This window comes from Hemiscyllium ocellatum, chromosome 50, assembly GCF_020745735.1.
Source record: "Hemiscyllium ocellatum isolate sHemOce1 chromosome 50, sHemOce1.pat.X.cur, whole genome shotgun sequence".
NCBI lineage: Eukaryota > Metazoa > Chordata > Chondrichthyes > Orectolobiformes > Hemiscylliidae > Hemiscyllium > Hemiscyllium ocellatum.
This window is the reverse complement of record NC_083450.1, coordinates 6711776-6738808: the sequence shown is the minus strand read 5'-3', so window position 1 is coordinate 6738808 and position 27033 is coordinate 6711776. Positions and strand designations below refer to the sequence as shown.

Here is a 27033-nt window from a genome sequence, read left to right as displayed (position 1 = left end):
GTTCACCGTCTCAATCTCTCCTTCCTCACCGTTAGTACTCTAATCCTGTCACCCGTTCACCGTCTCAATCTCTCCTTCCTCACCGTTAGTACTCTAATCCTGTCACCCGTTCACCGTCTCAATCTCTCCGTCCTCACCGTTAGTACTCTAATCCTGTCACCCGTTCACCGTCTCAATCTCTCCTTCCCCACCGTTAGTACTCTAATCCTGTCACCCGTTCACCGTCTCAATCTCTCCGTCCTCACCGTTAGTACTCTAATCCTTTCACCCGTTCACCGTCTCAATCTCTCCGTCCTCACCGTTAGTACTCTAATCCTTTCACCCGTTCACCGTCTCAATCTCTCCGTCCTCACCGTTAGTACTCTAATCCTGTCACCCGTTCACCAACACAATCTCTCCTTCCCCACCGTTAGTACTCTAATCCTGTCACCCGTTCACCGTCTCAATCTCTCCTTCCTCACCGTTAGTACTCTAATCCTTTCACCCGTTCACCAACACAATCTCTCCTTCCCCACCGTTAGTATCCAATCCTTTCACCCGTTCACCAACACAATCTCTCCTTCCCCACCGTTAGTATCCAATCCTTTCACCCATTAACCAACACAATCTCTCCTCCCCCACCGTTAGTATCCAATCCTTTCACCCGTTCACCAACACAATCTCTCCTTCCCCACCGTTAGTACTCTAATCCTGTCACCCGTTCACCGTCTCAATCTCTCCGTCCTCACCGTTAGTATCCAATCCTTTCACCCGTTCACCAACACAATCTCTCCTTCCCCACCGTTAGTATCCAATCCTTTCACCCGTTCACCAACACAATCTCTCCTTCCCCACCGTTAGTACTCTAATCCTGTCACCCGTTCACCGTCTCAATCTCTCCGTCCTCACCGTTAGTACTCTAATCCTGTCACCCGTTCACCGTCTCAATCTCTCCTTCCCCACCGTTAGTACTCTAATCCTGTCACCCGTTCACCGTCTCAATCTCTCCGTCCTCACCGTTAGTACTCTAATCCTTTCACCCGTTCACCGTCTCAATCTCTCCTTCCTCACCGTTAGTACTCTAATCCTTTCACCCGTTCACCAACACAATCTCTCCTTCCCCACCGTTAGTACTCTAATCCTGTCACCCGTTCACCAACACAATCTCTCCGTCCTCACCGTTAGTATCCAATCCTTTCACCCGTTCACCAACACAATCTCTCCGTCCTCACCGTTAGTATCCAATCCTTTCACCCGTTCGCTTATGCCCAGTTGACATCGCAATCTCTCCTATACCACCCCAATACTTTGCTGAAGAAAGGGAGCCAGTGAGGTGGCCAAGCCGGGTGGATTACCACCTTGCCTGTCCCTCCTCATACACTCAACAGTGAGCTACGAGAGAAGGGTGGCTCCTGTTCAGCCCCCCCCCCGCCACCCCCCCTCAAAAAGCAGTGCAGTACTTTGGGGTAGTTCGAAAATAGGCTGATCTGATGGACGGTTGCCCATATCAGAGGAAAAACACTTAGATTTCAAAGGACAGAGAGTATGAGAGTGAGAATGTGAGGGGCACTATGGGTTTTGAGGTGGGATGCAGTGGAGGAGGACATTATTCCGACTCAGTGAAGTGTTGCAATAGGGAACGTGCTGCAGATTGAAGAGGAACGTTGAACAAAAAAGAAAGCAGGAGGGGGCGGGCAGAGAATGGAGAGCAACACTTGAAGGGGAGTGATTTCCCGGTGGAGAGGAAATGTGGAGGGGGAATGATTACTGCATCTAATTGGAGAGTTCCTTCAAAGAGCCATGAAAGGCACGATGGGCAGAATGGCCGCCTTCGATGCTGGAACTGTTCCGCCTCGCAGATGGTCGTGAGTGTGAACGTTCAAACAACTTAGTGGGAGACACGCCACGGGATTCTGCAGGAGGGAGCTTGGAGACGTCCGAAGATTTGAAGCAATTCCCCCACCCCCACCCGCCTCCCCTCTTTGATCCCTCCTCCTCCCCTCTTGCTGTGTCGAGCGGATAAATACCTCTTGTCCCCATGGCTGGGGCCGGAAGGCAGCTGCAGGTACAGGTAAAGCTTCTCTATGTCCGAGAACACTTTAACATCTTGCTGTAAGGAAAGCGAGAGAGGACAGAGAGGAACAGTGTGGAGGTGACTGCCAAACGTCTGCGGGCGCGCTCAGTCCAAACCACACGGATTCGTCACCGGGTTCATGGCGAAGGTCACGGATGCAAATCCCAATGCTGGAGTTTCTGGCCCAGAAACGAGGCGAACACACTCAGTGCTGAGGGAGCGGGTGCTGTGGGAGGGTCAGTGCTGAGGGAGCGGGTGCTGTGGGAGGGTCAGCGCTGAGGGAGCGGGCGCTGTGGGAGGGTCAGTGCTGAGGGAGTGGGCGCTGTGGGAGGGTCAGTGCTGAGGGAGCGGGTGCTGTGGGAGGGTCAGTGCTGAGGGAGCGGGTGCTGTGGGAGGGTCAGCGCTGAGGGAGCGGGTGCTGTGGGAGGGTCAGCGCTGAGGGAGTGGGTGCTGTCGGAGGGTCAGTGCTGAGGGAGCGGGCGCTGTGGGAGGGTCAGTGCTGAGGGAGCAGGCGCTGTGGGAGGGTCAGTGCTGAGGGAGCGGGAACTGTGGGAGGGTCAACGCTGAGGGAGTGGGCGCTGTCGGAGGGTCAGTGCTGAGGGAGCGGGTGCTGTGGGAGGGTCAGTGCTGAGGGAGCAGGCGCTGTGGGAGGGTCAGTGCTGAGGGAGCAGGCGCTGTGGGAGGGTCAGCGCTGAGGGAGTGGGTGCTGTCAGAGGGTCAGTGCTGAGGGAGCGTGTGCTGTGGGAGGGTCAGTGCTGAGGGAGCAGGCGCTGTGGGAGGGTCAGTGCTGAGGGAGCGGGAACTGTGGGAGGGTCAACGCTGAGGGAGTGGGCGCTGTGGGAGGGTCAGTGCTGAGGGAGCGGGACAGTGTGGTAGGGTCAGTGCTGAGGGAGCGGGCACTGTGGGAGGGTCAACGCTGAGGGAGCGGGCACTGTGGGAGGGTCAGTGCTGAGGGAGCGGGACAGTGTGGTAGGGTCAGTGCTGATAGAGTGGGCTCTGTGGGATGGTCAGCGCTGAGGGAGCGGGCGCTGTGGGAGGGTCAGTGCTGAGGGAGCGGGCGCTGTGGGAGGGTCAGTGCTGAGGGAGTGGGCGCTGTGGGAGAGTCAGTGCTGAGGGAGCGGGTGCTGTGGGAGGGTCAGTGCTGAGGGAGTGGGTGCTGTGGGAGGGTCAGTGCTGAGGGAGTGGGTGCTGTGGGAGGGTCAGTGCTGAGGGAGTGGGCGCTGTGGGAGAGTCAGTGCTGAGGGAGTGGGTGCTGTGGGAGGGTCAGTGCTGAGGGAGTGGGTGCTGTGGGAGAGTCAGCGCTGAGGGAGCGTGTTTAAATGAATAACTCACCAGAACGTTATCCACCTTCAGCTGAACGTTCTTGCTGCGGAAGAGAGATCAGACAGAGGGAGAGCGTGGGGTGGGGGTGGTGAGAGGGTGAGAGAGAGAGAGAGAGATGGATGTTAACTGGAGCCTTGACTTGCCTGGTTCAGGAGCTCTGCGCCACGATGGCCTGATGTCCGTGATTGAAGTCCCTTCCTCACGCCAGGAGCTGGGGAGGGAACTCTGTTGTCCTTCCTCAGCCTGGGCCTACACGTGACTCCAGATCCCATCCTCCCATCGCGACTCCAGACCCCATTCCCCCATCGCGACTTCTGAAATAGTCTAACTGAGCCAGTCCGATCCTGTGGGGCAATGAAGTGTGAGCTACAAACCCCCGCGCCCCCCCCCGGTAGAATAAAGACGGGCACGGTGGGTATATCAGCAGCAATGGGGGCGTGGGAGCCCCTCTCCAACACTTCACCCAGCTGAGATGTAAATGCTCCCATCACGGGTGGGCAAGGGCGGGGAGGGGGGGATGTGGCTGCTGACTTTGGGCAGGACCACCCTAATGCCACAACCTCCCCACACTCAGCGTGCCAGCCTCAAACTCTCAGCTGGCTCTCTCCCTCAGGCATCCCCCGCTGCCTGAGAGTTGGCGAGGGGCATCGAGATGTGAAGGAGACAGAGAGAAAGGGGACGGGCGTGGAGGAGGGAGGGGGAGGGAGGGGGAGATAAGAGAGAGAGGGGGAGGGAGAGGGAAGGGGGAGGGAGGGGGAGATGAGAGAGAGAGGGGGAGATGAGAGAGAGAGGGGGAGATGAGAGAGAGAGGGGGGGAGGGAGAGGGAAGGGGGAGGGAGGGGGAGATGAGAGAGAGAGGGGGAGATGAGAGAGAGAGGGGGGAGGGAGAGGGAAGGGGGAGGGAGATGTGAAGGAGATGGAGAGAAAGGGGAAGGGCATGGAGGACGTGTGGGAGGAGGGAGAGAGGAGGAGGAGGGAGGAGAGGGAGGGAGGGAGGGGGAGGAGGAAGAGAGGGGGAGGAGGGAGAGAGGGGGAGATGAGAGAGAGGGGGAGGGAGAGGGAAGGGGAAGTGAGATGTGAAGGAGATGGAGAGAGTGGGGGAGGAAGGGGAGAGGTGTAGAGGGGAGGGGGAGGAAAGAGAGGGGGGGAAGAGAGCGGTGAAGGAAAGGGAGGAAGACTCGAGAGGGAAGGGAGGCGAGGGAGGGAGGGATGGGGGAGGAAGAGGGAGGAGATGGTGAGGGAGGAAAGGGGCTGGAAGTTGGGGGGGAGGAGGAGAGGAAGGGGGAGATTGAGAGGGGGGGAGGACGGGTAGAGGGAGAAGAGAGAAGGGGTAGGTGGGAGGAGGGGGAGGGGAGGAGGGCAGGAGACGGAGGAAGGGTCAAGGAGGTGGGGAGGAGAGGGAAGAAAGGGGAGGAAGGGGGAGGAGAGGAAGGGAGGCAGGAGAGGAGGGGAGGTGGGTGAAGGGAGGAGAGGGGGAGAGAAGGTTCCCCCCCCCACCCCCCACAAACCCACGATCAGACAGTGAGCTGGACCCTGCAGCTACCTGATGGAGCCTTTGATCTTGTGTAGCAGTGTGCTCGGCTCAGTGTTCACATTCTCCGAATCAGTCACTGTCACAGTCGCTCGGTTTGGAGTCTCCAACTGAGGTACCACCTCCCCCTCCTCCATGGTATCACGCCCCTAGGAGAGAATAAACACAGGAGAAGCATCACTGAGAGAGGGGGGGGGGGGGGGGGGGGGGAGAGAGGGTACAGGGGGACAGAGAGGGAGGGGAGAGAGAGAGAGACAGAGAGGGACAGAGAGGGTACAGGGGAAACAGGGGGACAGAGAGGGAGAGAGGGAGAGAGAGAGAGAGAGGGAGACAGGGAGGGGGAGGGAGAGAGAGAGAGGGAGAGGGAGAGAGAGAGGGAGAGAGGGAGGGGGAGAGAGAGAGAGAGGGGGAGAGAGGGTACAGGGGAAACAGGGGGACAGAGAGGGAGGGGGAGAGAGGGAGAGGGAGACAGAGAGGGAGGGAGAGAGGGGGGAGACAGAGAGGGAGACAGGGAGGGGGAGGGAGAGAGAGAGAGGGAGAGAGAGAAGGAGACAGAGAGGGAGAGAGGGAGGGGGAGAGAGAGAGGTGGGGAGAGGGTACCGGGGAAACGGGGGACAGAGAGGGAGGGAGAGAGAAGGGGGAGACAGAGAGGGGGAGGGAGAGAGAGAGGGAGAGAGAGAGAGAGGGTACAGGGGAAACAGGGGGACAGAGAGGGAGAGAGAGAGAGGAAGAGGGAGAGGGAGAGAGAGAGAGAGGGAGACAGAGAGAGAGAGAGAGGGGGGGGAGACAGAGAGGGGAAGAGAGAAAGAGGGGTGGAGAGAGAGAGAGAGAGAGAGAGAGTGTACAGGGGAAACAGGGGGACAGAGAGGGGAGAGAGGGGACGGGGGAAACAGGGGGACAGAGAGGGAGAGAGAGGGGGAGAGGGGGGAGGGGGGGGGAGAGAGAGGGGGAGAGAGAGAGAGAGAGAGAGAGAGGGTACAGGGGAAACAGGGGGACAGAGAGGGAGGGAGAGAGAGGGGGGGGGAGAGGGGGAGACAGAGGGGGGAGAGAGAGAGAGGGAGAGGGAGAGAGAGGGAGAGGGAGACAGAGAGAGAGAGAGAGAGAGAGAGGGGGAGACAGAGAGGGGCAGAGAGAGAGAGGGGGGGAGAGGGAGAGAGAGAGAGAGAGGGAGAGAGAGAGAGGGGAGAGAGAGAGGGAGAGAGAGAGGGAGAGAAAGATAGATGGAGACAGAGGGGGAGACTGAGAGGGGGAGGGAGAGAGACAGGGAGGGACAGAGGGGGGGGGGGGAGAGAGAGGGAGAGAGAGATAGATGGAGACAGAGGGGGAGACAGAGGGAGATGGAGAGAAAGAGGGAGACAGAGAGGGATAGATGGAGAGAAGGGGAAAAGAGAGACCATGAGAGACAGAGTTGAGAAGTCCAAACAGGTCTGTCTCACGGTCAGGTCTACGTCACATGGGAAACGTACCCAGATACTGGAGGCCACCACTCCTGAAGACATCACAAAATTATTTAATTCAATGGCTCAAAGTTCCTGACTTGCCTGTCTCTGAGATCTCTGGCTGGGGATGTGGGGAGGAAGGGTTGAGGGGGATGTGGGGAGGAAGGGTTGAGGGGGATGTGGGGAGGAAGGGTTGAGGGGGATGTGGGGAGGAAGGGTTGAGGGGGATGTGGAGAGGAAGGGTTGAGGGGGATGTGGGGAGGAAGGGTTGAGGGGGATGTGGGGAGGAAGGGTTGAGGGGGATGTGGGGAGGAAGGGTTGAGGGGGATGTGGGGAGGAAGGGTTGAGGGGGATGTGGGGAGGAAGGGTTGAGGGGGATGTGGGCCAAGTGCTGACAAATGGGACGAGATTCATTTCGGATCGGCTGGTCAGCACAGACAAGTTGGACCGAAGGGTTGGTTTCTGTGCCTGACATCTCTCTGACTCCATGCCTCACCACCACCCCTATCATCGCCGCTGGTGGTCCCTCGCAGACGGGAATGACTCTCTGTCACACTCCAGGTGAGTGTGGAGACAGACCCAGGGGGCAGGTGGTGGTCACGGGAAAGGGGCTGGGGGCGGTGTTGGTAGGACAGCGACACTCCTTCCTCTGTTTCCGCCCGGCTTCAGCTGACGGAGCATCAGCTTGAGGGGGGTCTCGCGTGGATCATGGGGAACTACGTGCCCCGCAGCCGATCGAGGGCGGTGGTGTTGTGGTGTGTCTGTCTTCCCAGTGGATTGGCAGGACCTTGCGCAGTTGGTGGGACTGCTCCCGTGTCTCAGAGTCACGCTAGGAAGGTGGGAACCACCACAGCACCTGTGTACACATCAGTCGGAGCTGATATTGTTCCCCAACACCCGGTTCCTCAGGCAGGGCTGTACGAGTACACCAGAGACAGCGCTGGCTTTCTTCATCAACAGCTGCTGCCTCAAAGCCACCTCGGAAATGTCTGCCCACCTACTCAGAGCCCTCCCCCACCTTGGCATCATGGTCGTCCACAAACCCACCAACACACACAAACAGCAGCTGATGACCCGATACAAGCAAAACTAATGTCATTTACAAAACACCGTGCGAGGACTGTAACAAACCCTACATTGGACGGACAGGCAGAAAACGAGCCCCCAGGATACGTGAACACCAACTCGCCACAACGACATGACCCTCTCTCGCTAGTATCCTCACATACGGATGAGGAAGGACACCACTTCGACTGGGACAACACGTCAAGGGTGGCACAGTGGTTAGCACTGCTGCCTCACAGCGCCTGAGACCCGGGTTCAATTCCCGCCTCAGGCGACTGACTGTGTGGAGTTCGCACGTTCTCCCCGTGTCTGCGTGGGTTTCCTCCGGGTGCTCCGGTTTCCTCCCGCAGTCCAAAGATGTGCAGGTCAGGTGAATTGGCCATGCTAAATTGCCCATAGTGTTAGGTAAGGGGTAAATGTAGGGGTATGGGTGGGTTGTCGCTTCGGCGGGTCGGTGTGGACTTGTCGGGCCGAAGGGCCTGTTTCCGCACTGTATGTAATCTAATCTAATCTAACCTAGGACAAGCCAAACAGAGACACGCATGAGAATTCCCAGAAGCATGGCATTTCCAACCGGAACTCTATCAACAAACCCATCGACTTGGATCCTATTTACCACCCCCTGAGAAAAAGAGCGGGAAATGACATCACCACGGGAAATGACATCACCGACCCAAAGAAAGCAGGAATCATCAGCAGTGCTTTGCCAGAGGCCCAGTGAAGATGTTACCCAGTGTGGTGACGAAACGTCAGGAAATGAACCTTCCAGCTCAGTAAAAAAGTTGTGTGTGTGTGTGTTTGCAGTAAAAAAGTTGTGTGTGTGTGTTTGCAGTAGAAGAGTTGTGTATGTGTGTGTGTTTGCAGTAAAAGGTTATGTGACTGTGTGTGTTCGCAGTAAAAAAGTTGTGTGTGTGTGTGTGTTCGCAGTAAAAAAGTTGTGTGTGTGTGTGTGCAGCATTGAAAAGCCATCTGGATGGGTATATGAAAAGGTCGGGCTGAGAGAGATATGGACCAAGTGCTCGTAAATGGGACCCGATTAAGTTAGGGTATCTGGCATAGACGAGTTGGACCGAAGGGACTGTTTCCATGCTGTACATCTCTGTGACTCTACGAGCTGCTGGTATACCTTGCACTGCTTTCTAAGCACCCGCTCATTCCCTCCAGCACTGACCAGGGCCTGTCATCCTGTCCAGCTTGCATGTGAAGCCCTGGGGAGAAGTGGCAGCTTGTTCCAGTAGGGAAGCACTGAACAATAATGAGAGATGGACATTCTAATGCACTCACCCCTCATCACAGCTTCATAACAAACTACGGCTCAACCAGGGGGTTGAATTTTCTCAACCCAAAAAAAAAAGATTCTTAGTGCCGTTCAGTCTCCAATTGTCTCCCTCCCAGCTGCAACACGCCACACCAGACGGTGTGGGAGAAAAGAAAATGCAGCCTGTGACAGCTCTCAAGTTGTACGTCAGCCCTCTGGCAGTCCAACTCCCATTCCCATTCCCCAAGGGGGAAAGATATACGTTTGATCTCTTCCGTGCCTCCACCTTCAAAGGAACAGAACGCCGTTCCTCAAAGCCCATCAGCAGCAGCTAAGTGTAACACTTCTGAGAAGATTTGTAGCTCAGGTTGAGGATCGGGATGTCGGTTTGCTCGCTGAACTGAAAGGCTCGGTTTTTTGGACGTTTCGTCACCATCACTCGGTAATATGGAAAATAAAAGAGCATGAAAGCATGGGAAGGGTTAAAGCATGGAGTCCCACTGGCAATCTGTGGAAGGCAAGATGGGGTAAGAATAGTGGAACATTCATATACCACTTAGCAGATTCTGGATCAGTGGTGCTGGAAGAGCACAGCAGCCCAGGCAGCATCCAACGAGCAGCGAAATCGACGTTTCGGGCTAAAGCCCTTCATCAGGAATAAAGGCAGAGAGCCTGAAGCGTAGAGAGATAAGGGCTCACTGCCTTTATTCCTAATGAAGGGCCCCCACCCGAAACGTCGACCCTACCGCTCCCTCGGAAGCCGCCTGAACTGCCGTGCCCCTCCAGCACCATGAATCCCAAACCCGGCCTCCAGCATCTGCAGGCATTGCTCTCACCCCTTGAACGGGAGGGACTTCAACCCATGGTAAAAACAATGACTGCAAATGCTGGAAACCAGACTCTGGGTCAGTGGCGCTGGAAGAGCACAGCAGCCCAGGCAGCATCCGACGAGCAGCGAAATCGACGCTTCGGGCAAAAGCCCTTCATCAGCAACAGAGGCAGCGAGCTGGAAGAGCTTCAGGGCAGAGGAAATGACCTGGGAGTTGCAGTGGGAGAGGGACTCCCTGAGATCCTTGTAGAGAGAGGAGGAAAACTTCTTCAAGGCAGGCATCCCTGCAAGAGGATTCGCAGTGGGTTTACCTAACCGCTTAGCAGGGTCAGATTAAGGCTGAAAGGTCACTGTGGTAAAATGAGATAACAGTTAGGAGAGCTAGTTCCCCTGTTAAGTGGCATTATGACAAGATTGGGACCATGAATATTTGGGACATGACATTAAATACCTAATTAACAGTTAGTAGAGTCAGTTTGAGACAGGAGACTATTGTAATAGATGGAATAGCTAAATATCTAATCATGACAGGTTTGTCTGGAATGGAATAGCAGAGATGATAATAAATATCTATCCGTGACATTAGAATAATATTAAGTAGAATGTACGACTAAAGAGATAATGGGAACTAACATCGCTGGTTTATTGGGTAGCGAGAGTGAGGTACTTTGATTAATACGGTTGGACATGCTGACAAGACAACAGAAACAATTTTTTTAAAAAACCGTGGACCCTGAGGCTTGGGGGCACTGGAGAATCTGTTTTCTCAGTGTCTTTTGGTTGCAAATAAAAGACTCGCTTCTTGGAGAACGCTCTGCTTCTCCACACTTTCTCCACGACAGTAACATCGCCTCCGGATGCAGCACAAAAATAGAAATCGGGTCACTGAGGCCGGTGCTTCGACGGTGCGACCGAGTATGGTGACGAAACGTCTGAAAGCGAACCTTGCAGCTCAGCGAGCAAGCCTACATCCAAGTGTAACGCTGTCACAACCGACTGTGGCAGTGCACTAGAAATAAGCCCCACTCCTCCCCTGGAGTTGCAACAAAGGTAGGAATTCACTGCTGCCACCACAGATCTCGATCTTTCTCTGGCTGACTCCTACCCTGAACTAGAACAATTCGCAACAGGTTTCTTCAGTCACAATGAAAGGAAAAAAAGCTATTTATTATACGACTCTTAATATTGACAAGAACGGTAAAAGGATGGGATTTCTAATTGTGGAACTTATTCTCTACCTTTTTAAAACCTGTGGCCCACCCTCTCCACAACACACACATACAAAAAGACAAGTGTTGAGTCCAGGTGTTGGAAGCTGAAAATGTGTTGCTGGAAAAGCGCAGCAGGTCAGGCAGCGTCCAAGGAACAGGAGGTTCGACGTTTCGGGCATAAGCCCTTCTTCAGGGACTTCATTCCTGAAGAAGGGCTTATCCCCGAAACGTCAAATTTCCTGTTCCTTGGATGCTGCCTGACCTGCTGCGCTTTTCCAGCAACACATTGTCAGCTCTGATCTCCAGCATCTGCAGCCCTCACTTTCTCCTCCAGGTGTTGGGAGGTCATGTTGCGGCAGTACAGGACATTGGTTAGGCCACTGTTGGAAGATTGTGTGCAATTCTGGTCTCCTTCCTATCGGAAAGATGTTGTGAAACTTGAGAGGGCTCCGAAAAGATTTACAAGGATGTTGCCAGGGTTGGAGGGTTTGAGCTACAGGGAGAGGCTGAACAGGGGTGGGGCTGTTTTCCCTGGAGCGTCGGGGGCTGAGGGGTGACCTTATAGAGGTTTACAAAATTATGAGGGGCATGGATAGGGTAAATAGGCAAAGTCTTTCCTCTGGGGTTGGGGAGTCCAGAACTAGATGGGAATAGTTTTAGGGTGAGAGGGGAAAGATATAAAAGAGACCTAAGGGGCAACTTTTTCACACAGAGGGTGGTACGTGTATGGAATGAGCTGCCAGAGGATGCGGTGGAGGCTGGTACAATTGCAACATTGAACAGGTATTTGGATGGGTATATGAATAGGAAGGGTTTGGAGGGATATGGGCCGGGTGCTGGCAGGTGGGATTAGATTGGGTTGGGATATCTGGTCGGCATGGACTGGTTGGACCGAAGGGTCTGTTTCCGTGCTGTACATCTCGATGACTCTAAGTTATGAGCAGGGGAGAGAAAGATCAGTCAAAGGAACTGTGTTACCAGGACAAAATGGCAAAACTAGCTGAGTCATAGAGATGTACAGCACGGAAACAGACCCTTCGGTCCAACCTGTCCATGCCGACCAGATATCCCAACCCAATCTAGTCCCACCTGCCAGCACCCGGCCCATATCCCTCCAAACCCTTCCTATTCATATACCCATCCAGATGCCTCTTAAATGCAATTGTACCAGCCTCCAACACTTCCTTTGGCAGCTCATTCCATACACGTACCACCCTCTGCGTGAAAAAGTTGCCCCTTAGGTCTCTTTTATATCTTTCTCCTCTCAACCTAAACCTATGCCCCTCTAGTTTTGGACTCCCCCACCCCAGGGAAAAGACTTTGTCGATTTTTCCTATCCATGCCCCTCATAATTTGAGTCGATTTCAATTATTTACTCAGGGATGTAGTCATCTTCCACCAGGCCAATATTTAGTGCCCATCTCTAATGGCCTAGAGGGCAGTTAAGGGTCAACCACACCGCTGTGGATATGGACTCACACGTAGGCTAGACCAGGTACGGACGACAGATTCCCTTCCCCAAAGGACATGAATTGATGCTACCTCAGAGTAAGGGGTATTGGTGATGGTGGTGGGCTGCTCCCCTGAATTTCCCCACTCCACCCCAGCTTTTGATGATGTGGGGGTGGGGTCATGAGGGGGTTGGCAGGATGCAGGGAGTAAATTATACCCTCTCCAATGCCCGCTGCCCTCCACTGCCGATGCCCCCTCCCTGAAGTGTAAACTGGGAGGGGGGAGGGGGGAACCAGGATTGGGAGGGGTGAGGGAGGATGGGGGGATGGTGGGTAGGGGTAAAGCATACACTCTCTAATGCCCCCTTTCCCCAACTATTTACCCCACTGGATTCACACACACATATCAAGAAACACACACATTTATAATCCCCCCCTTTCCTGAGATGCTGGATTGGGGGAGTGAATGCTGCCCTTTCTCTAATTACCCTCCTTCCACCCACACACACTGCTTCCCCCCCCATTTATTTACCTCTCTTTAAACCCATCCCACCCCTTTAACAACACCACCCAAACCCCATTAATTTACCCCTTTGTTTTCCTTCACGCCCCCACACATACATTTATAACCCCGTGTCCCATTCCTGCGATTGTTTGGGGTGGGGGGGGTCAATGGTCTTGATTTAACCCTCTCACTAATTACCTCCTTTACCAGACCCCTCCCCCCATTAATTTCCCCCTTTGGATTTCACACCCCTCCCCCACACATACACAAAACTCCCGTGCCATTCCTGTGATTGTTTGGGGAGGGTGTTAGTTTAACCTTCTCATTAATTATCCCCTTAACCCAACCCACCCCATTTACCTCCTCTCCCCAATAATTTACCCGTTTGGATTTGCCACACATACATAACCCCCCTCCCATTCCTGTGATTCTTTTGGGGGGGTGTTAATTTAACCCTCATTAATTACCCCCTTTACCCATGCCTTCCCCACTTACCGCCCCCAATAATTTACCCCTTTGGATTTCCACACACACACACACATATTTATAAACCCCCCTCCCATTCCTGTGATTTGGGGGCTGTTAATTTAACCCTCTCACTGATTACCCCTTTTACCCACCCCCTCCCCATTTACCCCCAATAATTTACCACTTTGATGTTCTCACCACCTCCTCCCACACACACACACACACACAGGGTTTATAACCCCCCCCTCCCATTCCTGAGTGTGTTTGGTGAATGGAGGGGGCACAACGGTGTTAATTTAACCCTTTCACTAATTACCCCCTTTACCCACCCCCATCCCCATTGACCCTCCCTCCCCAATAATGTACCCCTATGGATTCCACCCTCCCACACAGTTTATAACCCCCTCCCACTTCCATATCTGTGATAGTTTGGGGGAATGGGGGGGGGGGGGCAATGATGTTAATTTAACCCTCTCACTAATTACCCCCCTCCTCCCCATTTACCCCCCAATAATTTACCCCTTTGGATTTCTCACCACCTTCCCCCCAATTCCTGTGATAGTTTGGGGAATGTTTGGGGGGGGGACAATGGTGTTAATTTATCCCTCTCACTAATTACCCCCTCCTCCCCATTTACCCCTCCCCTCCCCCAATAATGTACCCCTTTGGATTCCACCCTCCCAAACAGTTTATAACCCCCCCTCCCATTCCTGTGATAGTTTGGGGAATGTTTGGGGGGGGACAATGGTGTTAATTTATCCCTCTCACTAATTACCCCCCTCCTCCCCATTTACCCCTCCCCTCCCCCAATAATGTACCCCTTTGGATTCCACCCTCCCAAACAGTTTATAACCCCCCCTCCCATTCCTGTGATAGTTTGGGGAATGGTTGGGGGGGGCAATGGTGTTAATTTAACCCTCTCATTAATTCCCCCCTCCTGCCCATTTACCCCCAATAATTTACCCCTTTGGGGTTCTCACCACCTCCTCCCACACACACACTTATAATCCGCCCCCCCCCCCATTCCTGTGATAGTTTGGGGAATGGTTAGGGGGGGCAATAGTGTTAATTTAACCCCCTCACTAATTACCCCCTCCTCCCCTTTTACCCCCCTCCCATCCCCATTTACCCCTTTGGGGTTCTCACCACCTCCTCTCCCACACACACACTTATACCCCCCCCTCCCATTCCTGTGATAGTTTGGGGAATGGTTGGGGGAGGGGCAATGGTGTTAACTTAACCCTCTCACTAATTATCCCCTCCTCCCCATTTACCCCTCCCCTCCCCCAATAATGTACCCCTTTGGATTCCACCCTCCCAGACAGTTTATAACCCCCCCTCCCATTCCTGTGATAGTTTGGGGAATGGTTGGGGGGGGCAATGGTGTTAATTTAACCCTCTCACTAATTACCCCCTCCTCCCCTTTTACCCCCCTCCCATCCCCATTTACCCCCAATAATTTACCCCTTTGGGGTTCTCACCACCTCCTCTCCCACACACACACTTATAACCCCCCTCCCATTCCTGTGATAGTTTGGGGGGGGGGGCAACGGTGTTACTTTATCCCTCTCACTAATTACCCCCCTCCTCAGCATTTACCCCCCCCCAGGGGTGGGGGAGGGGGGAGGGGCGGGGTACCGAGTAAACACACCCTACCCCCCCCACCCCCACCAATCACACACACACACCCTTCCCCCTCCCCGCGGTGGGTGAGGTTATATATTATATTACATTTTAAAAAGTCTCATAATAAATGATGGGGTTTTTTTTTACCTCAAAGCCCTCGGCCTCGGGCCCGAGCCACACGCCCCGCCCACCGCGCCGCACCTCATTGGCCGCCCCCCTCCGCCGGAAGTGCCCGCTCCGCGCTCCCATTGGTCCGCCCGCCCGCCCGTCGCCGCCGCCATTTTGAACTCAACCGGCGCCAAAATGAAACGGTTTCGCTTCCCCCTTCCCCCCGCCCCCTCCAGAGAAAACCTCTCCTTTTATATAAAACGAAGCGACAACAACAAGGTCGGTTGGCTTCCCTTTTATCTATTCCGTGGGTTTTAAAAGGGGGGGGGTAAAAAAAAAACACTCCCGGGATACAGGCAACGGGCTCGGAACGGAACGGTTTTTCCAGCGACCGGTCAACCGAACTTGCTGCCCGGCCGTTGCCCCGCCCCCTCCCACTCCTCATTGGCTGCGCCGTGGGGGTTGCGGACTGCCTCCCCGTCTCCCATTGGACGCGCCGGACGTCGGTCGAGACGCCCACCGCCATCAAGCGCGGTTGCGGTCGGGCTCTTGACAAGGCCCCGGCCATAGATTCAATAATTCGGTCACTAATAAAAGCGAACCGCGGGTTGAAATTAATAGGTTTTAAATTATAATTGGTTGCATTCCGTATGTTTTAATTTTTATTTCCGCCCACGCATATACTCCGCTCCTCTCTTACTCCTCGGCTTTACACCAGCCGAGTGCCGCGGAGCGCGTCAGTCGCCCTTTTATACTCCAGCTCAAAGGGAGGGGCAGGGACGAATGCGGGGCCGCGTCGCCCATTGGGCCATCCACAGAGGAGGGCGGGGTTCCCGTTTGCAATCTCTACCCTTCTATTGGGCCAACCGGCTGTCCGTTTGGCGGCCACGCCCGCGCATGGGCGGGGTCCTCCGCCCTTCCGCTCCCCCATTGGTTCGTCCCGCCGTCAATCGGTGCGGGGCTCTTCGCGTCGTCGGTGGACTCAGGGCATCTCAATGACTTTTACAGCAGCCACCCCTGTTCAGAACTTTTACTGCCAGTGTTTTTTTTTCCCAGCAATTTCTCCTTTAGTTTCTTATTTCCAGCAACCGTGGCTTTTTCCCCCCTTCGAGTGGGCGTTCACTCCTTCCCTTTGTCCCTATTGGTTGGTCCGGACGTCCATCACACAGACACGCCTCCTGTTAGGCGGTGTCCTTTCCGCGACCGCGATATGACTGGTCGTCGCGCCTGTCAGTCATATGAAGCGCGTTTCCCCATTGGTGGAGAGTGGATATCCACCAGCACGGTCCGCCTTCTGGGCGTTTCTGCCCTGTGCGCGCATCCTCATTCGCCGACACCTCTGACAGACGGCCGAGAGCGATCTCCTATTGGTCAGAACCCATGTCCATCCCCTTGATTGGCAGCAGGTCTCAGCTTGTATGGTCAGATCTGACAGAAAAGTGGGGAGCTGAAGCTGAAATTATTGCTTCATGCCACGATATTAGACAATAGGTGCAGGAGGAGGCCATTCAGCCCTTCGAGCCTGCACCACCATTCAATATGATCATGGCTGATCATCCTTAATCAGTATCCTGTTCCTGCCTTATCTCCATAACTCTTGATTCCACTATCCTTGAGAGCTCTATCCAACTCTTTCTTAAATGAATCCAGACACTGGGCCTCCACTGCCCTCTGGGGCAGAGCATTCCAGTGGGCGGCATGGTGGCACAGTGGTTAGCACTGCTGCCTCACAGCGCCAGAGACCCGGGTTCAATTCCCGACTCAGGCGACTGACTGTGTGGAGTTTGCACGTTCTCCCCGTGTCTGCGTGGGTTTCCTCCGGTTTCCTCCCACAGTCCAAAGATGTGCGGGTCAGGTGAAATGGCCATGCTAAATTGTCCGTAGTGTTAGGTAAGGGGTATATGTAGGGGTATGGGTGGGTTGCGCGTCGGTGTGGACTTGTTGGGCCGAAGGGCCTGTTTCCACACTGTAAGTAATCTAATCTAATCCACACAGCCACCACTCTCTGGGTGAAGAAGTTTCTCCTCATCTCTGTCCTAAATGGTCTACCCTGTATTTTTAAGCTGTGTCCTCTGGTTCGGGACTCGCCCATCAGCGGAAACATGTTTCCTGCCTCCAGAGTGTCCAATCCTTTCATAATCTTATACGTCTCAATCAGATCCCCTCTCAGTCTTCTAAACTCAAGGCTATACAAGCCCAGTCGCTCCAGTCTTTCAGCGTAAGGTAGTCCCGCCATTCCAGGAATTGACCTCGGAATTCCTTGGGAACGGTCCATTTGCTGCTTGTGCATCCCAGATAGTTCCGAAGCACTGAACACGTCCACCTCACAGTTAATATTAGGCTGGAATCATTAATATCGAGGCCTCTCAGCCCCTTCAGTGCTTGCTAATCGGTGGCTGAACACCGTATTCTTTCCTTGGGGCTAACCCATGGCCCAACTCCACATTCCTGCCTTGGCCCCATGTCGCAGAGACTCTATGGTGGGGAAGCAGGCCATTTGGCCCATCAAGTTCAGATCGGTCCTCCCAAGAGCACACCAGGCAGACCCCCCCCCCCCCACCACCACCTTGCATCTGTGGCAGGAAACGGAAGGAAACCCACACAGACACGGTGTGGGAGAACATGGCAGACGCCACACAGACAGTCACCCCGAGGTTGGAATCGAACCTGGGTCCCTGGGGCAGCGGCTCTACCCGCTGAGCCACCATGACTTCAGGGGTTACGAAGAGAGGTCAGGCAATTGAGGCCTTCATCCTCTTGAATTCCAAAGGCTTTGGGGTGATCTGGATGAGGTCTTCAGCATGCTAACAGTGAAACGCAAGCTGGATGAAGAGGGATTAGTTCTGAGGGAGGGACACTGAACCTGAAACGTTAGCTGATGATTTCATTCCGTAGATACTGCCAGACTGGCTGAAACCTTCCAGCAATTTCTGTTTTCCAGCACCCGCAGTTCTTTCAAATTTTATTAACTAATTCCACAAGTAGGTGATTCTAAACTGCGGTGGGGTGGGGTGGGCGGTCATAGTCTATAAATTAGGGCCAGACCGTTTGGGAGAGATATTAGAAACTGCTTCGACACACAGAGTTGTGGAAGTTTGGAACCCTCCTTCCTCCAACAGCAACTGACCCGAATTCAGTTGTTGGAGATAAATCTGAAAGACAGGTTTTTATGAAGCAAGGGTGTCAAAGGATAGTTCGGACAGTGAGTTTCTTTTGGAGTGCCTCAGTGGCGCTAGCAACCCGGGTCCGATTCCCCTCCTCAGGCGACTGTGTGACGTTTGCACATTGTCCCCGTGTCTGCGTGGATTTTCTCCGGGTGCTCCGGTTTCCTCCCACAGGCCAAACATGTGTACGTTAGGGTGGATTGGCCCCCTCCCACAGCACCCACTCCCTCAGCACTGACCCTCGCACAGCACCCGCTCCCTCAGCACTGACCCTCCCACAGCACCCGCTCCCTCAGCACTGACCCTCCCACAGCACCCATTCCCTCAGCACTGACCCTCGCACAGCACCCGCTCTCTCAGCACTGACCCTCCCACAGCACCCGCTCCCTCAGCACTGACCCTCCCACAGTGCCCGCTCCCTCAGCACTGACCCTCCCACAGCACAGGCTCCCTCAGCACTGACCCTCCCACTGCACCCACTCCCTCAGCACTGACCCTCACACAGCACCCACTCCCTCAGCGCTGACCCTCCCACAGCACCCACTCCCTCGGCACTGACCCTCCCACAGTGCCTGCTCTCTCAGCACTGACCCTCCCACTGCACCCACTCCCTCAGCGCTGACCCTCCCACAGTGCCCACTCCCTCAGCGCTGACCCTCCCACAGTGCCCACTCCCTCAGCACTGACCCTCCCACAGTGCCCACTCCCTCAGCACTGACCCTCTGACAGCACCCACTCCCTCAGCACTGACCCTCTGACAGCACCCACTCCCTCAGCACTGACCCTCGCACAGCACCCACTCCCTCAGCACTGACCCTCACACAGCGTCCACTCCCACAGCACTGACCCTCGCACAGCGTCCGCTCCCACAGCACTGACCCTCCCACAGCGCCCACTCCCTCAGCGCTGACCCTCACACAGCACCCACTCCCTCAGCGCTGACCCTCCCACAGCACCCACTCCCTCAGCGCTGACCCTCCCACAGCACCCACTCCCTCAGCGCTGACCCTCCCACAGCACCCACTCCCTCAGCGCTGACCCTCCCACAGCACCCACTCCCTCAGCGCTGACCCTCCCACAGCACCCACTCCCTCAGCACTGACCCTCGCACAGCGTCCACTCCCACAGCACTGACCCTCCCACAGTGCCCGCTCCCTCAGCACTGACCCTCCCACAGTGCCCACTCCAATGGCACCAATGCATGACCTTCTGTGAATCTTGAGCCCGGAGTGAGGAACAGCGGGTTCGGTGAGAACAGTAGATCCCTTTCCATACACGGTACAAGTAAAGCAGTGAACATTTTGCAACAAATCGACAATCTGCTTTGAAAGCTGTTTGTTTATTTCCAGACTCTGATTAATTGAATTCCGACAGGCAGGGGCGCGATTGGAAATCTGTGCAGTGTGCTCGAAGAATCACAATATTGGTGAGAAAATCAAGACGTGGAGCAAAATCTCACGAAGGGAAAGGATCTCAAGCTGTGATGTAGTCTGTGCAGGGAACACCCTCAAATATTGCCGTATTTAAAGCTCTCAAAGGTTGGTGTGTTAGCTGAACAGTTAAAAAGCAGGAAAAATCCTTCACTTAGAGAAGTGCATTATTGTCTCAGCAAGAGAACAGAACTGAAAGGTCGTTCATTTCCGAAATTTGCTTGTCCTCACAAATTTAATGGTGAGGGGGTGACCTAATCGAGAGGTTTGAGACGATTTGAAGCATTCACTTGGGCTGGATCGAGAGAAACACATTATTCTGAGAATTGATTAGTCCTTTCGCGGGAGGTGAGAGCACACCTAATCCCCCCCCTCGAACAGAGCCCCGGGTTCCTTCAGGGAGGCAGTTTGGAGTCGAGCAGCTGTGTTGGGGCCTGGAGTCACGTGTAGGCTCAGTCCGGGGAAAGGTCCTTTCCCGTGGAGTGACCCCATTGAGTCGGGTGGGGGGAGAGGGGCGAGCGTTCTTACCGCGATGGGCGATGGTCACTGGGCACCGGTTTGAAGTTGCACTGAAGGGGCCGCGGTGGGATTCAAACCCGTCGGGGGCAGGAGTTGACTCCAGGGTCCGTTGAGACAACGTGCCCAGGACGACCTTTGGAAGGGGGCGACCCCATTGAGATTTTCCATCGTAGGTTCAGAGGAAAGGGGGTAAAATATTAACATTTTGGTGAAGTGGGGGGAAGGATCTAGAACGGTTTCGAGGGGCTGAAAGGTCTCATGTGTTCATAGGGCTCAATGTGGACTCTCCCTGCCTTCGGCCCATTGTATCATCCTGCCTCCCCCAACAATCTCCTCCAACTCCCACCACCGCCACTAGACTACGGCCTGGACTCTCAAACAGGAGGCCAAAGCCTCCTTCTTTTCAGATATAAAACAACATGAGCCAGGCATCGTTTTCCTAAAACGAAAATCAACAGGTGGCCAAGGAAAAGTAAGCCAAAATGTCAGTGCCTAGTTCGGCAGCCATGACACAACCCAGCTTCACTTGCCTGTGAGGGCCTCTGTCTCTCTGGTGTCACCGTGGTCTCATCCTCTGCCGGTTGGCTAAACCCAGACGCCACCACAGGAGGTGGGAGCGCACGGCCGGGTGCTGTGCCCCTCACCCTTGGTCCCCGTCGTACCCCACAGCCCGGTGTCACTGAGGCCTATCTGGGCCAGGCCCGATTTGAAGCAACCTCAAGGCTGTCTGGCCCACTCCGCCCTGAGGCCTACAGCCCCAATGTTTCAAAAGCGGCCTGCCCTCTTCTTGAGAAAGCAAAACGAACAGGGGTGAACATTTAAGGCAATCCTTTCCCCCTGGGCCTTATCTCTACATATGTTTTGAAAATGTTGCCTAGCAACTGGGCCCTAGTGGGGTTTTGTTTTGCCTGCTGGCTGGGGTTCGGCCTGCTCAGTCAGGGGGACTCCAATGGAAAGTGGGGGGCTTTTGAGAGTCCTGAGGGGGCAAGACCGACAGGTTGGGTGGAGGGAGGGAGGGAGGCGAGGGTCATGGAAGGGAAGCGGGGGTAACTATCAGTGCGGGGGTTGGGGGAGGGTAGTTCCCAGCATTGTCTGAGGGTTACCATGAAGGACCCTCCTCCTCAATTTCTCCCCCCCGAAGACCTTGGAGTGCAGGTTCATAGCTCCTTGAAAGTGGAGTCACAGGTAGATAGGATAGTGAAGGCAGCGTTTGGTATGCTTTCCTTTATTGGTCAGAGTATTGAGTACAGGAGTTGGGAGGTCATGTTGCGGCTGGACAGGACATTGGTTTGGCCACTGTTGGAATATTGCGTGCAATTCTGGTCTCCTTCCTATCGGAAAGATGTTGTGAGACTTGAAAGGGTTCAGAAAAGATTTACAAGGATGTTGCCAGGGTTGGAGGGTTTGAGCTACAGGGAGAGGCTGAACAGGCTGGGGCTGTTTTCCCTGGAGCGTCGGAGGCTGAGGGGTGAACTTACAGAGGTTTACAAAATCATGAGGGGCATGGATAGGGTAAATAGACAAGGTCATTTCCCTGGGGTCGGGGAGTCCAGAACTAGAGGGGCATAGGTTTAGGGTGAGAGGGGAAAGGGACCTGAGGGGCAACTTCTCACATAGAGGGTGGTGCGTGTGTGGAACGAGCTGCCAGAGGAAGTGGTGGGGGCTGGTACAATGGCAGCATTTAAAAGGCATCTGGATGGGGACATGAATAGGAAGGGTTTGGAGGGATCTGGGCCGGGTAGGTGGGACTAGACTGGGTTGGGACATATGGTTGGCACGGAGGAATTGGACCGAAGGGTCTGTTTCCGTGCTGTACATCTCTATGACTCGATAACTCCACCCAGCCTGGCGTGTTGGTGACAACAAGTTGTCTCTCTCTCTCTCTCTCTCTCTCTCTCTCTAACGAGCGAGCACCCAATGCTCTGGTAGGACAACGACGACTCAACCTTTGTCACATGCAACACCCTCTCCCTCCCCAAGATGGTGGATGGATGGATTTGGAGGGAGAGGGTGGAGAGGATCCATTGGCGATCTGAAACACGTTCTCCCCGCACCAACCAAAATCCAGCAGTTTATTTTGGTTTTGCGTGTGTTAGGAATCTTGAGGGAGGAGGATAGGCCTGGGATAATGGTTGGTAGGGGAGGAGCGGGCGCATCGAGGGGGCTGAACGTCCACCCGCTCCCATTTCGTCTGCCATTCCCGGAAGACGGGGCTCCTTTCTCGAGGGGCATTTGGGGGCGGACCAGTTCCAGGGGAAATCGTCTCTAACACATCTACACTCATTAATTCGAGAAGGCAATGATTGCTTTTTGAAATTGGAACCCTGCTTTGGAACGCCCACTTGGACACAAGATGGACGCCGGTCGCCAACACAAGATGGCAACCCCCTCCACAATGGATGCTCGGCCGCTGCTCAGGGGCACCACCCCTCCTACAGCCAAATGTCGGAACTGCAGTCGCCGCCGGGGTAACGCACCTCGTGTGCGAGGGAGGGTCCGTCGGGCTCCTTTCCAAAGTCCACCAGGAAGGTCTCATCGATTTTCAGGCCACCCTTGTCAGTGTCCACGTTCACACGCAGCATGGCCGACCCTTCCCTTTGAATGCACGAGGAACACGTATCAACCAACACGCCTCGGCTCGCCCCTGCCCAGCAGCAGGACAGGTTCACAAGGAGGAGGTGCCCAGGTCCCAAGGGGGCAACACCGACACTGTGGGTGGGGGGAGGGGGGCTCCCTTGGAGTGAGTGAGCGGGGGGCGTCATCAGACTGAGGGACGGGGAGGGGAATCCTCGGAAGAAAGAGATTTGCTCGGAGTGACGGGGAGGGGAAGGGTTTCCCTCAAAGTGAGAGGGACAGAGTTTCCCTCGGAGTGGGGGGATTCCGTCGGAAGGGAGGGAGAGGGGGTTCCCTTAGAGTGAAGGAGTTCTCTCAGAGTGAGGGCAGGGAGGAGTTTATGTTGAAGTGGGAGAGAGAGTGGTTCCCTTGGAGTGAGGGAGGGAGGGAGGTTCCCTCAGAGTGAGGTAGGGGGTGTCCCATTACAGTGAGGGAGGCAGTGTGTGAGTTCCTCAGTGAGGGAGGAGGAGGACCTCCCTGAGTGAGGGAAGGGAAGGATTTCCCTCTGAGTGAGGGAGGAGGTTGCCTTGAAGTGATGGAGGGGAGTGTGTGAGTTCCTTGGAATGAGGGAAGGGCGGGAGAGTCCATCTGAATGAGGGAGAGGGGGATTCCTTTGGAGTGAGGGGAAGGGTTTCCCTCCTAGTGAGGGAGAGAGATTCCCTTGAAGTGACAGAGGGAGTGTGAGAGTTCCTTGCAATGAGGGAGTGGAAGGAGGGTCCCTTGGTGTGAGGGAGGGGAAGATGGGCTCCCTCAGAATGAGCGAGACCATCCCTCGGAGTAAGGCAGGCTCCCTTGTAGGGTGTGGGGTCGGGATGGGGTGGTCCCCCGGAGGGTGGGAGGCGATGATGCTGGCGGAGGGGGGGGGGGAATGGGTGAGCCGCTTGTCGGAGAGAGAGAGAGGCAGGGCACCCTCTGACGGGCCGAGTGGCCATGGAGTTTCTGGGCACGGGCGAGGGGAGGTTGGGTCAACCTCCTGTGTGCTTTCCCCCTCCCCCTCCCCTGACCACCACGGACCCACCTGATGAGGTTGGGGTAGAACTGTCTGTCCCAGCCGCTGTAGAGCGAGGTGGTCACGTAGAGACGCTTCCCGTCCAAACTCAACTGGATCATCTGGGGGCCGCCCCAAATCCGTGTGCCCTGTGTGAACATGAGAGACAACATGGAGGCCAGTCTCTGCTGACCATTCCCAAACCCATCCCGTCCGCCTGCACACGGTCCCCATTCCTCTCTTTTCCCCCTCCCCCTCCACTTGACCCCGTTCCTAAATGCCTCTTGAACATTATACCTGCTTCGACCATCCCTCGGACAGTTGTCTAAGCACCCCCCTGCCTGCGTAAACTAACGTGCCTCGTACCCCTCCTAGAAACCTTCCCCCTCTCGGAGATCGTGAGGATTGCAGACACTGGGAGGTCAGAGTCAATAAAACGTAGAGTTGGGGAAAGCACAGCCGTTCAGGCAGCAACCGAGGAGCAGGAGAGTCGACGTTTCAGGCATACGCTCTTCAGCAGGACTTTAGTCCAGTACCCTCTCGTATTTGCCATTTCCAACCTGGGAAAAGTCCATTCGTACAGTGCGGAAACAGACCCTTCAGCCCAACTTCTCCACGCTGACCAGATATCCCAACCTAATCCAGTCCCATTCACCAGCCCCCGGCCCATCTCCCTCCAAACCCTTCCTATTCACATCCCCATCCAGATGCCTTTTAAATGCTGTCATTGTACCAGCCCCCACCACTTCCTCTGGCAGCTCATTCCATACACGTACCACCCTCTGTGTGGGAAAAGCTTCCCCTTAGGTATCTTTCCCCTCTCACCCTAACCCTCTAGTTCTGGACTCCCCCACCCCAGGGGGAAATGACCTTGTCTGTTTACCCTATCCATGCCCCTCATGATTTTATAAACCTCTATAAGGTCACCCCCTCAGCCTCCGACGCTCCAGGGAAAACAGCCCCAGCCTGTTCAGCCTCTCCCTGTAGCTCAAACCCTCCAACCCTGGAAACATCCTTGTAAATCTTCTCTGAACACTTTCAAGTTTCACAACATCTTTCCGATAGGAAGGAGACCAGAATTGCACACAATATTCCAACAGTGGCCTAACCAATGTCCTGTACAGCTGCAACTCCTGTACTCAATACTCTGACCAATAAAGGAAAGCATACCAAACGATGCCTTCACTATCCTATCTACCTGCGACTCCACTTTCAAGGAGCTATGAACCTGCACTCCAAGGTCTCTTTGTTCAGCAACACTCCCTAGGACCTTACCATTAAGTGTATAAATCCTGCTAAGATTTGCTTTCCCAAAATGCAGCACCTTGCATTTATATGAATTAAACTCCATCTGCCACTCCTCAGCCCATTGGCCCATCTGGTCCAGATCCTGTTGTAATCTGAGGTAACCCCCTTCGCTGTCCACTACACCTCCAATTTTGGTGTCATCTGCAAACTTACTAACTGTACCTCTTATGCTCGCATCCAAATCATTTATATAAATGATGAAAAGTAGTGGACCCAGCACCGATCCTTATGGCACTCCACTGGTCATAGGCCTCCAGTCTGAAAAACAACCCTCCACCACCACCCTCTGTCTTCTACCTTTGAGCCAGTTCTGTATCCAAATGGCCAGTTCTCCCCGTACTCCGTGAGATCTAACCTTGCACACCAGTCTCCCATGGGGAACCTTGTCTTAAAGCTCTTAAAGATAATGGAATCAAGGGTTATGGGGATAAGGCAGGAACAGGATACTGCTTGCGGATGATCAGCCATGATCATAATGAGTGGCGGTGCTAGCCCGATGGGCTGAATGGCCTACTCCTGCACCTATTGTCTATTGAAGTCCACATGGATCACACCCACCGCTCTGCCCTCAGTAATCAGATTAGGATCAAAAGGCACTGAAGCTTATGGGGGAGGAAGCAGGGACGATCGCCCATTGACTGGAAGAGCAGGCTTGACGGGCCGAATGGCCTGCTCCTATTCTCTATGGAACTATGATGTCCCAGCCTCAGACCGGGCTTCTGGTGGCGAAGACCCAGTGCCACTGGGCATGGGCAAAATTGGCCAAAACGGCACTGGGCCCCATTGTAGCATTGGCCGCAGGTTCCGATAGACAGCATTTGGCCACACCCAGCGTTGGAGCAGAATGAGGCCATTCGGCCCACCGAGTCTGCTTCGCCGTTCAGTCATGGCTGGTGGGTTCCTCCACCCTCATTCTCCTGCCTTCTCCCCCCTTCCTCATCACAAACCAATCCGTCTCCGTCTTATTAAAGACACGCAATGACTGGGTCTCTCCCCCCCCCCCCCCCCCCGGGGCAACGGATACCCCACTCTCTGCCTGAAGAAAACTCCGCCCATCTCAGTCCCAAAGGGTCGTCCCTTCGCTGTGCCCTGGGGTGCGAGCCTCTGCCTGCACTCGATCCAGGTTAAAGCACAGCAGGTCAGGCAGCATCCAAGGAACAGGAAATTCGACGTTTCGGGCACAAGCCCTTCATCAGGAATGAGGAGAGGGTGCCAGGCAGGCTAAGATAAAAGGTAGGGAGGAGGGACTTGGGGGAGGGGCGATGGAGATGTGATAGGTGGAAGGAGGTCAAGGTGAGGGTGATAGGCCGGAGTGGGGTGGGGGCGGAGAGGTCAGGAAGAAGCTTGCAGGTTAGGAGGGCGGTGCTGAGTTTGAGGGAACCGACTGAGACAAGGTGGGGGGAGGGGAAATGAGGAAACTGGAGAAATCTGAGTTCATCCCTTGTGGTTGGAGGGTTCCCAGGCGGAAGATGAGGCGCTCCTCCTCCAGCCGTCGTGTTGTTATGTTCTGGTGATGGAGGAGTCCAAGCACCTGCATGTCCTCGGTGGAGTGGGAGGGGGAGTTAAAGTGTTGAGCCACGGGGTGGTTGGGTTGGTTGGTCCGGGCGTCCCAGAGGTGTTCCCTGAAGCGTTCCGCAAGTAGGCGGCCCGTCCCACCCCACTCCGGCCTATCACCCTCACCTTGACCTCCTTCCACCTATCACATCTCCATCGCCCCTCCCCCAAGTCCCTCCTCCCTACCTTTTATCTTAGCCTGCTGGACACACGCTCCTCATTCCTGATGAAGGGCTTGTGCCCGAAACGTTGAATTTCCTGTTCCTTGGATGCTGCCTGACCTGCTGCGCTTTTCCAGCAACACATTTCAGCTCCGATCTCCAGCATCTGCAGACCTCGCTTTTTACTCGATCCAGGCCTGCCTCCGCAGGCAATCAGAAAGACCCCCGCCTCCAATCCTTCTAAAGTCCATCGAGTGCAGACCCAGAGTCCTCAACCGCTCCTCCTCCCCAGGGTCGTTCTTACTAAACCTCCTCTGGACACCTCCCGCCCGTCCCGGCCCCTCCAAGGCCAGTGCGACCTTCCCGAAGCTGCTCGCTGTGTTCCAAATGCAGTCTGAGCAGAGCCTGACACAGCCTCAGCACGACGTC

At 55.0% G+C, this 27033-nt stretch overlaps 2 protein-coding genes and 1 long non-coding RNA gene across 6 annotated transcripts in view; 1 reads left to right on the top strand and 2 right to left on the bottom strand.

Moving 5' to 3' along the window:
- Positions 1–14945, bottom strand: part of rfx5 (regulatory factor X, 5) — a 38204-nt gene extending 23259 nt beyond the window's left edge. Inside the window, exons 1-4 of one of the 4 annotated variants that reach the window (XM_060820830.1) lie at positions 14907–14945; positions 4920–5056; positions 3386–3419; positions 2007–2089 (exon numbers count right to left, since the gene is read on the bottom strand). In XM_060820830.1, coding sequence (XP_060676813.1) covers positions 2007–2089; positions 3386–3419; positions 4920–5044 — 242 coding nt within the window. In that variant the 5' untranslated portion in view covers positions 5045–5056; positions 14907–14945. Of the gene's footprint in view, positions 1–2006; positions 2090–3385; positions 3420–4919; positions 5057–7482; positions 7496–14906 lie in introns of those variants that run through there. The other 3 variants (XM_060820831.1, XM_060820833.1, XM_060820832.1) reach the window with 3 other exon arrangements.
- Positions 14946–15077: 132 nt separating this feature from the next.
- Positions 15078–19612, top strand: LOC132805584 (uncharacterized). The gene is made up of 2 exons (XR_009640924.1): positions 15078–15146; positions 19381–19612. It is a non-coding gene; the product is annotated as an uncharacterized LOC132805584 (long non-coding RNA).
- selenbp1 (selenium binding protein 1) overlaps positions 19355–27033 on the bottom strand; it is a 32768-nt gene continuing 25089 nt past the window's right edge. The window contains exons 12-13 of the mRNA XM_060820715.1: positions 23612–23730; positions 19355–22575 (exon numbers count right to left, since the gene is read on the bottom strand). Of these exons, the coding sequence (XP_060676698.1) occupies positions 22413–22575; positions 23612–23730 (282 nt within the window). The 3' untranslated portion in view covers positions 19355–22412. The remainder of the gene's footprint in view (positions 22576–23611; positions 23731–27033) is intronic.